This window comes from Sturnira hondurensis, unplaced genomic scaffold (genome assembly GCF_014824575.4).
Source record: "Sturnira hondurensis isolate 20B ecotype Veracruz unplaced genomic scaffold, ASM1482457v3 Scaffold0010128, whole genome shotgun sequence".
Classification (NCBI taxonomy): domain Eukaryota; kingdom Metazoa; phylum Chordata; class Mammalia; order Chiroptera; family Phyllostomidae; genus Sturnira; species Sturnira hondurensis.
The window spans coordinates 11,458,882-11,472,704 of record NW_028082759.1 but is presented as its reverse complement, the minus strand read 5'-3'; the positions used below and the strand labels follow the sequence as shown (position 1 = coordinate 11,472,704).

The window sequence follows — 13,823 nt, the reverse complement described above, 5'->3', positions numbered from 1 at the left end:
TTTCTGTGATTAAGGCAAAAGATCCCTGTATTGCCATGCAACCAGGGCAGAAAATTACTTTAATGATGCTGCACAAAATAAGATCAGAGAGAAATATGTTATAACTTCCCCCAAAGGAGGAAATAACTTTAAAGCGCCTAATTACAAAGACTGGCAAAGACTCTAATATTGAGTGCAATACTTAGATACCTTTAAATCACAATTTAGGTTGTAAGCCACGTATGCCCGAAAGCATAGTAGAATATTCTGAGTTAAATTTCAGCTTCTTAAACTCACAGACTACCATAAGTTAGAGAATGTAAGTAATTTTGGTTACTTTTCTTTCCTAAACAAACTAAAATACATTTTCAGCTCCACAACAAAATGAAAATTTTTTTCTAGGTGATGCAAAATTTGAACTACAGTTTTCTCTACAAGGGATTAGCTGAATTATCAAGGTCAAAATAACCTGTTTCATTGTAACCTGCCTTTCATACACTCTACCAAATCCTATCTCAATAAAGGCAGTAATTTTGAGACACTGTGCTTGAAAAGCATGTAACGCAAGACGGCACTGTAAAGTTCTCAGTAAAAAAACTATTTTGAAACACTTCTAAATCACTCAAATTTAATAATTCACATGATTACAAAATCAAAGAACCTCCCATCAATGAATGCAGAATGTATGTGTGTATATGAATATACATATGAATGTAGTATGTCCACACACACCCCATACAAGCTATCAGTCTGTAAAATAAAGTATTCCAATTTTTTAAACTTCTCTTTCTACAAGATACTTACTCTGCTCATTAAAAGAGACTATTTCCTCTCAGATCAAATTGAGCCATTCACTTTCATAAAATAAACCTAATTTTGGTTTTATGGCTGTGCTACAAATGTTTCTTAGTAAAATAAAGTTGCCAGGGTCTGAAAAGTAATCAGAAATACATTTTAAAGGGGAAATTACATTTTCATTTAAGAATAGGAAATTATGCAGTGCCTTGTAAAATCAACTACAGGTAATGGGAACCAGAGGTATCTCTCTCTCACACACACACACACACACACACACACACACACACGAGACATGCACGCACGACACAGTAGCAAGGCATGAGGACAAAGCAAGGAGAGAGATATACTGGCATCATATCCAGGAAATATAAAGGCTCAACAAAATAACTCCTCTTCAATCTCATTGGATTTTGTAGCTTAATTTACCCTGGACCCTGTGATGTAAAATATATTTATAGAAGATACCCCCTGAGGTTTACCCCCACCCTTGAATGAGCTAATGATAAAAGCAATTAAGTGGAAATTGTTTTGAATCTAAATGAACTTCAATAATCTAACTAGCTGGTAAGGGAACCATAAGCTAAAGAAAAGAGAGTTGCATGCATACAGGCAGAGGGACAACAGCAAGAAATTCACAATGAGTCTATCCAATTTTACCAGTGACAATCCTACTTCATAGCAGTGCACCATCCCATCCAAGAAAAAGAAAATTCCATTAAAAGGAAACCCGCTCCTCATTTTCTCACCTTGGGGTCGATGTTCTTGAAGTTGGGGTCCTCTTCATCCACCTCAAAATAGAGTTCGGAGGAGGTGACAGAGAGAATGCCCTTCACTACCACAGAGGGGGCCACAAGCTGAGCTGGTGTGCTTAGGCTAACAGGACCTGCCAAAGTGAAAAGGCAAGCCGCACAGGTTGGAATGACATTTTTCAAAAATTCAAATAGGTTCATGCAGAAATTTTATTTAATTTTAAAATTCTCCCCTCTAGCACCAAATTGCCTGCCGACTCCTACACTTACAAATTTTGCGCCCCCCCAAAGAAATTCCTCCAAAATGGCAAAGTTAGAATTCTCATACTAAGAGATTTATAATAGGCGATCAATTTTAATAGTAAACTAGGATGCAATTATTTTACAGGGAGTCTGCAAAGGCTTGGTCTAATCTCCTGGTAAAAGGGCAGCTCTGCCTAAATAAGTCCATCCACATTCCATTTAGAAAACACGCCTCAGGCTATCCAACAACAGGGAACAACAACCAGGAGCAAGGAGGACTCAATAGGCTCCCAAGGCCAGAGGTTAGCTTAGAGTTTGGCTGAGGCGTGATTACAAAAAGATCACTAGCCTATTAGCAAAGTGAGAAACACTGCACCATATTCTTTGGTAAAGATTTTGTGCCAGGTTGACATAAAACCTCTTCCATAACAACTTTCCCCATGAAACATTGGTAAAAATACTTATTTCCTAAGCCTGCCTTTCCACTGTTAAATATTGTTCAGTGCTTCCAAATCTAATATTAGTGTAGTTCAGGGACTCTGGGAGTAAACAGCTGGAGGGTGGGTTTCCAAGTGAATGAATTTTTATTGGAATAATCAAATCTCCACAGGGCTTATCAAAGAGACAAATCAGCCTGCTACTGAAAACAATAGATTCAATACAGATAGAAGAACACAAAGTATATTAGAGCTAATCCTAAAATAAGGACTAAAAATAATGATATTAGATATACATATATGTTTATGTAGAGATTGATGCAATAAGAATTTGATATCCTGTGTCAGCTTCTCACTGCACTAATCTCTAGGTGAAGAAAACAGCTGAGAAGATCGGCACTTAGAGGTCTGAATTAATATAGTGCCTACAAACACGGCACACCTATTCAGGTAATCGATGGGTGAATAAGTGTTTCAAAATTCAGATGAATTGACATTTCCATCGATTGTTAGAAGGGTGTTGGTCCTTAATCTCACATCAATCTTAATGTGTGCCAGTAGGACAATAGAAGGGATGCTCTGCGGAGATCAGAGCGGGTTTTGCCCTCTATTCCCAATGTACAAATACATTGTGTCTGCAGATGGGCAGCAGATAGCTGTGGAACAGCCATGATTTCCCAAAGCTCATCCCTATAAATGGATGAAATAAGCAGCTATGTGTTCTTTTGCTGTCTCCTTTGCCCTCTGTACATTAGCATGTAATCCTGAGAAGAAATAACATTTTTTCAATCACTCTCAGACATTCAATTACAGGGTAAGCAGACAGCTGCAGGAGCTAGGGCAGCCTAGGACCTAAAGAAGACCCCTGACAATTTCCACTTCATTTCTAACCCACACCACTTTATTAGTGTGGATTACTTCTTAATCCTATTGCCATTGTCAGGATTATATAATTAAACTCCCCTTTCACCTCTATTACTGTATGAATGCATTACTAGTAGCAAGAATGCAAGCAAAATAAAGGAGGAGGAAATAGGTAAAGGGATATGAAGGAAAAGACTAGAAAACAGTGCTGTCCACCTTATTCTCTATTCTTGTCTGAAACCCCTTAACACTACGCTCCAACTAATGTCATTTTCCTTTACACAGAGGTTTACGGTTCCTCAAAGATGCCATCATCCATTTTTGCTTTTCATTAGCATTCATTACATAGTAGTACAGGTTGCAGATATATAGCATTAAACATAAGATTTCTAATGTCTTTTCTCTTAAATGAAAATTATCAAAATATATGATATATTTTTCCCTAAAGAAATCATAGAATCTTTCAGACTTTTCTCCTTGAGGAACAGAGCCACAGGCATTAAAAAAAAAAGGGCACTTAATGAATGACTAAAATTTCAGGCTGAACAAGAGAATTTTTCCCATAAGGAAAGTAAAACTGAAAATCTGCAGAGTGCAAATCAAAATTTCTGCATCAGGTAAAATATGTGAATCCCGTGTAAAGCCACAGCACGCTTAAAATGATTTTTTAAGAGAGTTAAATGTATGCAACATGTTCCCTAAGACCTGTATATCAAAGCAAATAGCCCACCTGCCCCCAAGCTTTACTTACAAAATAGTTGGCAGAATTTCACTTACAACTCTTATTATTATAGAGATTAGGTAACCCTCATGGGATGGGTGAAGCATTTTTGTTTTGTTGTTGCTGCTTTTAAACTTTTTTTTCTTTTTCAGTGAAATTACTTTAAAAATGAACATAATGAATAGAATAGAAAAACAAAATAGAAAGTATTGAAGATTAGGAGGACAATGTTTGAAGGAACACAACCTTTTTATAGCTAAAGTAATTGTGGGTGTGAACCTAGTAGCGGTCTCAGCTGAAAAAGTAAGTAATTAGATGCTTCTTGGCCCAGAGCTAGCTGAAATAGCTGCACAACCGCAGAATTTACCGGCAAGATTCTCTAAATCTTTCTCGTCCACGGATGACAGAGTATCGTCGTCACCTTCCAGGAGAACCTCGTTTTCTGAGTTCTGATTTCCTAAAGCCTGACTCTTGATGGACTGTGCTCCTTTAGCAAGGATATCTTCATCTGCAGCTGAAATGAAAAGGAAACAAAGCTGTCCATCAGCCCTGGGGAGAGTGCTCTGGCAAGGGCAGGGAACTGAGGTAAGGCTAGGTGGCCAAAGATGGCCAATCATTTCTACACGTCCACCCACAGTGGGGAGGGTGTTTGGGATGGCACACATGTTCCTTTTGACAAACGTGATTCCCCCAACCTACGTTACCCGGAACAAGCACCCTAATCCCATTAAATGTGACCCTTGCAACACTCTCAGGACCATTTATTTACTTATAGTTAGGGCTGGAGAGGCTTCAAAAGTAGCACATTTTTGGAAATTTGTCAGTAGAAAAAATTCCAACCTACTTCTACAAACAATACCCACCTAACACTGAAAAATAAGCATGACTGATTCATTCCTGGAATAATATTACAGTGACAAGCATTTTGAAATGGCTGGGAAGTGGCTGTGAAGGAGAGTCCAGAGGAAGAAGGGCCAGAGCTGGGAGAGTCACAGCCAATGAGGATTCAGACCACATCCTGAAGCCACGTCTGACACTCATAAAGCTCTAGCAGCTCTTGGAATCTGCCTTTTCTTCCTCTTAACTCCATTCTCCCTCCTTCCTTCACCTTGCCCTTGCTCACATTTCACCCCACCCACACCCCCACTTCAGCCCTTAGACAAATACCAAGAGCAAGGCAGTGTGGAAACTAAGTGGAGGCTCAAACACTACCTCCTCCATGTGTTTAAACTAAAGGGCTAAGACACCCCGGGGGCAACCATAACAGAAAGCCTGGGATGAGAGGCATCTGGGCGCAGAGCCTCCCACTGCCTGAGCTGCAGCAGCCCGTGGAGAGCGCAGCACAGACTGGAGGCGCTGTGAAGGCTGCAGGACAGGCTCGGACAGAGGGAAAGGGACAGCAAATCCCAACAGGGAGGGGAAAGCTCTGAGGAGCACCTAGGGCCAACAAGGGAACCACAGGCAGGAGCAGAGGTGCAGCCAAAAGGGGGAAGCACTGAAACTCCTGCTTCTGACTTCAAAAGCCCACGTCGCTCCTGAGCAACTGCGCTGCTTTGAGCAGCTTTCTCAAGAAATGCGTAACAGCAGATACCAACTGCTGGACTGTGAATTTTGAAAGCTCACAGTGTCACTTAAGGGAAAGTTTAGCATCGTCCTTCCTTCCAGTCCTGGTTTCCAGCCAGGGAAATCCCAGAGGCAAAGCACCTGATCCGCCAGGGCAGCAGCTATTGATATGGAAATCAGACAGCCCGGCGTTCTGCTCCCCACTGCAGTTTCCAACTAGGCACTGCGTCCTAAACCCACAAAGGATAAAGCGCTCAGTTTGCAGTAACATGACTAACATTTTATCTATATAATTTATGCTAAATTATGAGTCTGTTACCGGATTATCCTGAGAAATCAATGGTTTGTGGAATTTAATAGGCATCGTATGGATAATGTTAAAAGGTAAAAGCTTATTTTTATTATATTTACTGTGAGTTCACCATATATATCATTTACATACAATACTTATGGCAATACTTAAAAAACATAGGTACTTTCTATTAAATAACAAACTCATGGAAAGAAGCTTTCTATATTTAACTTTGAATAACCTCTATGTGGTAAGTAAAATCTTATTTTCCTATGCTGCAAACATATGAAAGTCTCAATAAACATTTGAAAAAAATTTTTAAGCATCTAATTTAAATGGCTTTATATTTTTACAAGCTACAAAGAAATATACCCAAATCCAATAATTTTTAAGAAAATAGCAGTATAAATTTTTATGTCATTGTTTATATTTCAAGTATTTATGTTTTCTTACTTTGAAATGATAAACACTGCCCTTGGCCCTTATAAGCCTTTCTCCAGTTTACTAAAAATAAATTGGTTGCTGAGAAATATAAGAGAAATCATCATTGTCTACATTTTCTTATAAAGTACAGTATACTTAATTCACAACTGCCAGTCAGATTTTAGTGCAAAATCAGTACGTTACATTCTCATTTCCCAAATTGAAATTCCTTCATCACAGCAGAAATCGTAACAATGCTAATATTAAAGCATACCAATCAGGTGCCAGGGAGTGTTCGAGGCACTTTACATATTTAACTCATTTAGTTCTCATAAACCCCCCTTGTAATTTCTCCCTTTCAGATGAATAAACAGGCTCAGAGAAGGTTATAGAACTTGACCAAGGCAACACAGCTACTAAGTCGAGTTAGGAGTCTGGGGCGCCAGAATCTGGTCTCTCCCCACTATGCAAAGATGAACGGACCCATAATCTACTGGTTAGTTTACTACTCTTAAGTTTCATGTGGCACATTTTAAAAGGTTAAGTCAGAATTATAATAAAAAAGCAAAGAATAAAAAAGAATTCATTTGCAAACCTACATATTATGAACATATGCCAAACATATAAAAAACAACTAAATTCAACACCTTGATCATTACTTTCTCTGATTATTGCCATACATGTTGTGAAGTACACCAAGTTGCTCTGAAAAAAAGCAGGGGGTGGACTTTAGTGTGCAAACACTTACAAAAAAAATGATAGTAGCCAGTGGGAATATAAAATAGCTCAGTAAATAAATTCACATTCATTTAAATGACCATTAAATATTATTTTTTATTCCTTGCGACTGGAATTTAAAGTGTTTTTAAATATGTTTCCATCATGCTGACACATTAAAACACAGTAACTTCTGAATTAAATAAAATTTTATGAAAAAATTTAAAGTACCATAGGCATACTATACACATACAAACACCCACTTTTTATTTATTTACTTGTTTTTACAAGCTCAGATTCTGGAATTGTTCAACCTCAACTGAAAAACCTCTTGTCATGGAAAATATGCAGCTTACTGATATTTAGAATGGTTTTCCTGTAATTAACTCCCCCTGGAGGATTTTAAGTTAGCAGCAGTAAAATCACCAACAGCGCTCTAATACACACCACATGCGCTGGCGTTCAGTCCTCAGTGGTCTAATAGCTCTCTGCGAAAGAACTTTGTTTTGTTTTCAAAATTAGAACAAAACTGTCCCGAGCATTAAATAAAAGATAATTACCATGTTTATGTGCTGGGAAAAGTTTAAGGCAAACAAAAGTTTGTCTTATACTCACTCAATCCACCACTGAAACAAGTATCAAGCATTTTGGTATCTTCGGTGAGTATAGTGTGTGCTTGTATAAAAGTTCAATTGGATGAAGTCAGAACATACTTTTAGTTCAATTTTAAAGCTTGATTCAGAATCTTTGCTGGATAATAAAATCACTACCAAACATGGTGACTGCTTACATTTTCATATCACTATTAACAGATTGCCTTCATCGAATCTCACATTTTACTCTAGTTAATATTTACTCTAACTTAATAACTAGAGGGCAATTGTTACATAAATGGGATAAATTTGTCAAAAATGCTTTCTTTGAATCGTGACTTTTGATTCACTAAAATTAAGAGCTATAAGCAGGCTCAGAGAGTAGCTGGTTATCCAAAAAGTAAAGTTCATGTTCTTTGGACATGAGTTGATTCATTTATATTCAAAACAGGCTAAGTAAATAAAATTAAAACAGAATAAGAACATAGAAAACCGTTGCACCTATGATAAATAGATCTCCTTTTACAAGTCTACTGCAACAGTGAACTGGTAATCAGTAGTCCATATTACAGCAAAAGTTTATACATTAAGAATTAAGACACTTCATTTTTAAAAAAAAGATTACTACTGAAATAACAAGGTGACCTCAAATGTATACAAAAGAAATATAGGTATCCACTTAGTATATTGTGAAGCACACACCATAACTGTTCATTTTAACAAGAAACAGAAAGAATGTCTTATACACAACTATTACCCTAAAATAATTCCGTTTTGTATAGGTTTCCAAGTCAAGAAGATTCATTCTAAGAAAAATTAGTGAAACTACAAAGGATGATTAGGGGAACAAATCAAGTTCATCTCCCAATGACCACAGGTCCCTTAAAAGCGTCAGATAGAGAACCTGGTGTATGTGGATCCTAAGAAGAAGGAAATAGCATCTGGCATTATTGAAGTTATGAGAGAATGGCATCATTTAGGATCTTTACATGGTCTGTCATCACTACAAAACCAGATGAGGTACTTGTATCATTCCATATGATTACACGATACTTTTTAAACTATGCTAAATCCTCCTCATATATTTCTATGAGCATGCACAGTCTCTACAAAATAAAAATGTCTCGAATTCAATAGGATTCTACTGCTAAGCTCTTTTAGTGTTTGAATTAAAACCAATTTTCTACATTTAAAATATGTTTCATGTGGCTTCAATATGAATATAAAATTCCCATTATATTTAACAATGGATTTTAGAAGACAGCATAGAACAATGGGAAAAAATATCTGATGAATCATGGGTCACCTGTGCTCCTACCCCTACCAAGAGTTATGTTGATCTCTGATTCCTCAGTTTCCTCTTTTGTCAAGAATAGTGGGAGGACTAGACTTCAGCCTTACATTCTTTCCAGATCTAAATGCTGTGATAATAAACAGCTGACAAACTGGGTTCTGTGCATTAAAAGACTCTTAAGAATAATTATGACTGATTTCCAATAAATTTTAAAACAATAAAAGGGAAGAAAATGCCCCCCAAAATCAAATATCCACCTCTGCTAATTTCCATAAAGAATATTTAATCATAAGAGGAAGTATTAGTTTTAGTTTAAAAATATGATGCAGTTTCTGCAAAGTTAGAGAAATCTCCCATCACAAAATGACTTTTATAAATAACCACTTTGGAGGGTCTCTCTTTGAAAAATTACCCAAAGCCCTTTTCCCCAAGCAAGTTAATGTGAACTTGGGAAGGGCAATTAAATTGTCAGAATTAAAAAATTTGTTTTTAACTAGAAGGTAGCCAGAAGTAGAGTCATGGGGCTAGTATTGATCGCCCGAACGGAGAACATCACTCTTCAGGTATTTACTCTGCCACCTTTACACCAGAGGCTTTCCTTCAAGTCACATCAATCCATAAAAAAGATGGCTCTTACCACTAAAATATATAACTAATCTCCAACAGCATTTCTATTCAGATGTCATCCTTCGATGATGATAATATACTTCACCATGTTTTAAGATTCTGCATTTTCAAAATGTCCTGTCTCCTTTGTTAAATCAATTATAAACAAAAGTGAGAAGTCATCAAACAGTATAAACTGACACATTAGCCTCAGTAATATCTATGTTAAATACTCAAATTCCACATTAAAGCACAGTATTTATCCATGCTGAATTCTGTAATTTCAACTGTTTTTTGATTGTACTGTTTTATCTGGCATTCTTGACTCTTAATGTTTATTTTCATTAGTTTTCTATTGTTATTTAGCATTAAAAAACAAAGGACTTTCATAACTAACACAAAATGAAGTGAATGTCAACTGTACATTTAATAAAATATTTTAAAAGTAAGCTCTTTGCTTACATATTAGCATAAATTATATCAAACTATTATAGTACAATGTATGCACTGAGCTCCAAAACTGTCTAATATTTCTGTTATTAAAAAACCTATATACAAAATATGATTAGAGTTCGTATCTTTTTCAAAAAATGTTATATTAACTATGACTTATCTTAATTGCAAAGCTACTGAAAAATCTCCTACACACTTGATTTTTTAAAATATACATTGCAGATTTAAATTTTTGTTTTTAATCTTTTCAGAACCCTTTAAATATGAGCCACTGTAAGATTAGTGTAAAACATTACCAAGCAGAATGAAATTGCATAAAACGCTTAACTGAAGTTCTCTCTCAGTGTAACAATGAATAATAAAATGTAGGTAAGTAATTGATATAATATTAATCTTTCAATTACTATTTGGAGCATTTACAGTGAAATCGGCTTCTATACAGGATGTAAAAAGTCTTAATTAAATGACAGTAAAGATTGCTAATAAGTTTTTTAAATCATCCTCTTAGCATTAAGAAATTTGACATAATATTATTTTAAAATGTAAAGTTGAACAATAAGATTAAAATTTATTCATTATAAGGAAGCTTACATTCCTCAAAATGGTTAAAGGGTAAATATACTATTTTTTATAAAAGTAGATTTTAATAAGTCCTTTAACTAAATCTATACCACAAATTTTAAATTCAGTTACAGATATTTCTCTCAAGTAAAAGCATTAACAGCTTGCCTCTATGCAATTTTAGAAAGCAAGTCCCTCTTTCTAGACATAAAATGAAAAATTTTCATAACATTTTCATTCACTGACTTCAGAACTCACAGCTCAATGAGAAATGACAGCTAAGAAGACAGAAAAATACCTATTAAATTCTAAGGGCACATGGTAGCATCTCTTTGACTGCAAAGGATAAAAACCACAAAAAGGCTGGTTTTTTCAATGTAAGGGTTATGAACCCCAAACAAAACAAAAACAAAAACAAAAACAGGAAAGAAAAAAATATGAATGACTCTGAAATCTGTAACACCATATAAACTGTATATGATCTTTAGAAGCAGAAGTGGCCTAATTAATTCTACACCTTATTTCTCCTTCTCCACCGCCTGCAGTTGGAGGTGTAGGGCTTTGAGACTATTATTGCTTTTAGATCACTTTATTATTGACTATTCTCTGTGTGATCATTTATTTTAAAGGACTGATGTCACATTTGGTGTTATATCTGATGACATATTGTGGACATTTTCTCCCAGAAATGGCTCTTTAAGGCTGAGTGCAAGAGGTTAAGCTGCCTGACTGAGGCCAAACCTAGGATCACATACTTTTAATCTAAATTCTTAATACCTTTATTGAATGTAATTTCACATATATTTTGTATACTAGATACTATCATTTAACCATAAGCTGCTGTATATTGAATACTATGTAAAAGGAAAAATAAAATTATTTCTTATCAAAAAATAACCAATTTATATTTTATAAAGTCAAAGTTATTATAATGTAAAGGGGGATATTTTCCTCCTTAATCAATATATCTTAACTGACTTCCAAGAATTATTAAAATATTAAATGAAATCATATGCCCAAAGAAAATAAATCCTCAAATCAAAAGGACTTTTTCAGTTTTTCCAATTTGCTCATCAGGCTTCTAACTAAACTGAATCATAGTGATATGCATTATATCAAAAAGGGGGAAAACATTTTGTTTAGCTCTGATAAGATGATGCAGAACAGGAACATGTAAAAATAATGTCTATTCTCTTTTTCCAGGAGCCATCTGTCACAACCATCTACAAATCAAGGCTCAGAAAGTATCTGGGCACTTGGACATTTATTACTATCTCTCCCACTTCATAATCTCATGCTAAAATACCACGTTTGAGGGAAAATCATATACACACAACAGAGCCTAGAAACCTATTTGGTTTGTAAATGCTGTCTTTCTGATATTCATGGATTTAAGGCAGGCGTCCTGGATTAATTTACTCAAAGCTGAATGTGTCACTTAAAAGGAGACATATTTTACCCTCCTACTCTGAAACAAAGGGTCTATGTTAAGTAAGTTTTGCATGTGTAACATAATAAATAAATACACTTGACACCATAATTTAATAGGACCCTACACTACCTATAAAAAATTTAACTTCTCCTTCTGGGGTGAGTAAGTATGAAATGTGGTGTTGGACCATCTTACAGTGCCTTAAAATAATGAAGTTAAGCTCTTCATTACCAAGTACTCTACCTGCTGCTACTGGCAAGGACTGGCTTATACACTGACCATGTTCCACGGCTGTTTTTAGTGTCGCTTCAGGATGTGTCGATCCTAGAGGGTTACGCACAAATCGTCGCCGGCGCCGCAAGTCATCTTCCCAGTAGTCAAGGCGCCAGAACTCACGAGGACGACTACAATGAAACAGAGAAGCCACATATGTTAGCAATTATCAAACAGCGTGGTAGCACTGAATTTCTGCATAAAGCTCTCCTTGTTTGCTCTGCCTTTTCTTCCCTCCCCTTCCCCTTAATTCTCCCTCCACTTCACACTCCCCTTTCTGCAATCTTTAACTTAGGTATGTCCTTGAAAATAACAATATCACCTTCCAGTCTAAGGAACTCCTTTTCCTTTTTCTTGGAAGGTGAAATGAGCACTAAATACATCATTTTGAAATGAATTGCTGACAGTGTGATCAGTTTCCCCACACTCTAGTGGCATGTGCTCTGATTTCAGCCTCATTTCAGCCTCAGCAGGGCACCTTTCTCTGTGGCTGCATTTATAAACCAGAATAGGGAAAAGGCTATTATAAATATGGTATAGCATTACCTATATTAATCAAAGTCTGTCCCCCTTCATTTTTCTTCCTAATTTGTGCCTTTTTGTACAAGGTCAGTAAATCATACCATGAATTCTTGGTCCAGAAAGTGTTAACTTTAATGAATATCTCAGTTACATGGTTATGTATGTGATAATAAAATATTACTCTGTTTAGATGTGCAGGAATTTAATTAAAATAATCTCTTAAAATATTCATTACATTTAGCCCCTGAGGCTTAGAACAACACAAGAAAATGCATTTCTTTTCCATTTGCTGTTTTTAAATAAACCATTCCTATAGAGTGAAATAGCAATCTATTTTCAAGCAAATCAGATTGGATTTCTGTTTTATGTAGTCTGTTTTTATATTTAATTAAAAACTACATGCTATATGATGTGCAATAATTATTGTATCAAAAGCATACTTTTGGAAATGTATTTTTTAAAAAGGGTTCATTCAATTCAACTTCTCTATTTTCCCCAATTATGTAGACCCTTTATATGGCAATGTACAAATGTCCACTTTCTCTCTTGTTAACCAATCATGGTCTAACATACTGGAAAACATTGTATAAAGAAAATGCTAATGCGAATTTTTTTTTCAGTTACAGTAAGAGAAAATATCTCTGCAGAATATATTTATTCCCTAAAATACAGAGCATTAAAAATCCATGTTTTGATAATGAAATTTTAAAAATTCATAATCCAAAGTTCTGCAAGGAATGACTAATACAAAATAAAATCTCACTTGTGTTTCATGAGCTAATAAAATCGTACCTGTCAGCTTTGACAAATTAGTAGTCTTGACCAATTGGTAGTCCCAAAATACCCACATGTAAGTTACCCCTGTTTTGATGTTTTAAAGATGCTACCTTTAAAAATTCAAATGATTTATAAACAAGTACTTTATCAATTACAAATTATCCCAGATTAGTAAAAGCACAGGCAACAAACAGTATATTTTTTACAGAAAATATTTTTTCAACACAACAGGAGCCCATGCTCTTTTCTGAGAATGCTGGACCGAGAGTGAGCACAGCACAGGTTCCCTTTGTTGGTTTCGATCATGCACAGAAATGAGATACAATCCAAATGGAAGGCCAAAAGTGTAAAATTTGCAATCCTCAAAAAGAAAAATTAAGAAGCTCTTTTATTCTTTGTTATTTTGCTGACTGTACTTTAAATGAAAACTAATATTATGTCATTTAAAAAGAAATAAGAAATATAAAGAATATACATACAAGCAAAAGATAACAGTTGTTTGAACCCAATTAATACAATAAAATTC

At 35.4% G+C, this 13,823-nt stretch overlaps 1 protein-coding gene across 1 annotated transcript in view; it reads right to left on the bottom strand.

Moving 5' to 3' along the window:
- The window catches only part of LRBA (LPS responsive beige-like anchor protein), a 522,692-nt gene that overhangs the window by 235,840 nt on the left and 273,029 nt on the right, over nt 1-13,823 (bottom strand). The window contains exons 38-40 of the mRNA XM_037058420.1: nt 12,005-12,129; nt 4,159-4,305; nt 1,524-1,660 (exon numbers count right to left, since the gene is read on the bottom strand). Of these exons, the coding sequence (XP_036914315.1) occupies nt 1,524-1,660; nt 4,159-4,305; nt 12,005-12,129 (409 nt within the window). The remainder of the gene's footprint in view (nt 1-1,523; nt 1,661-4,158; nt 4,306-12,004; nt 12,130-13,823) is intronic.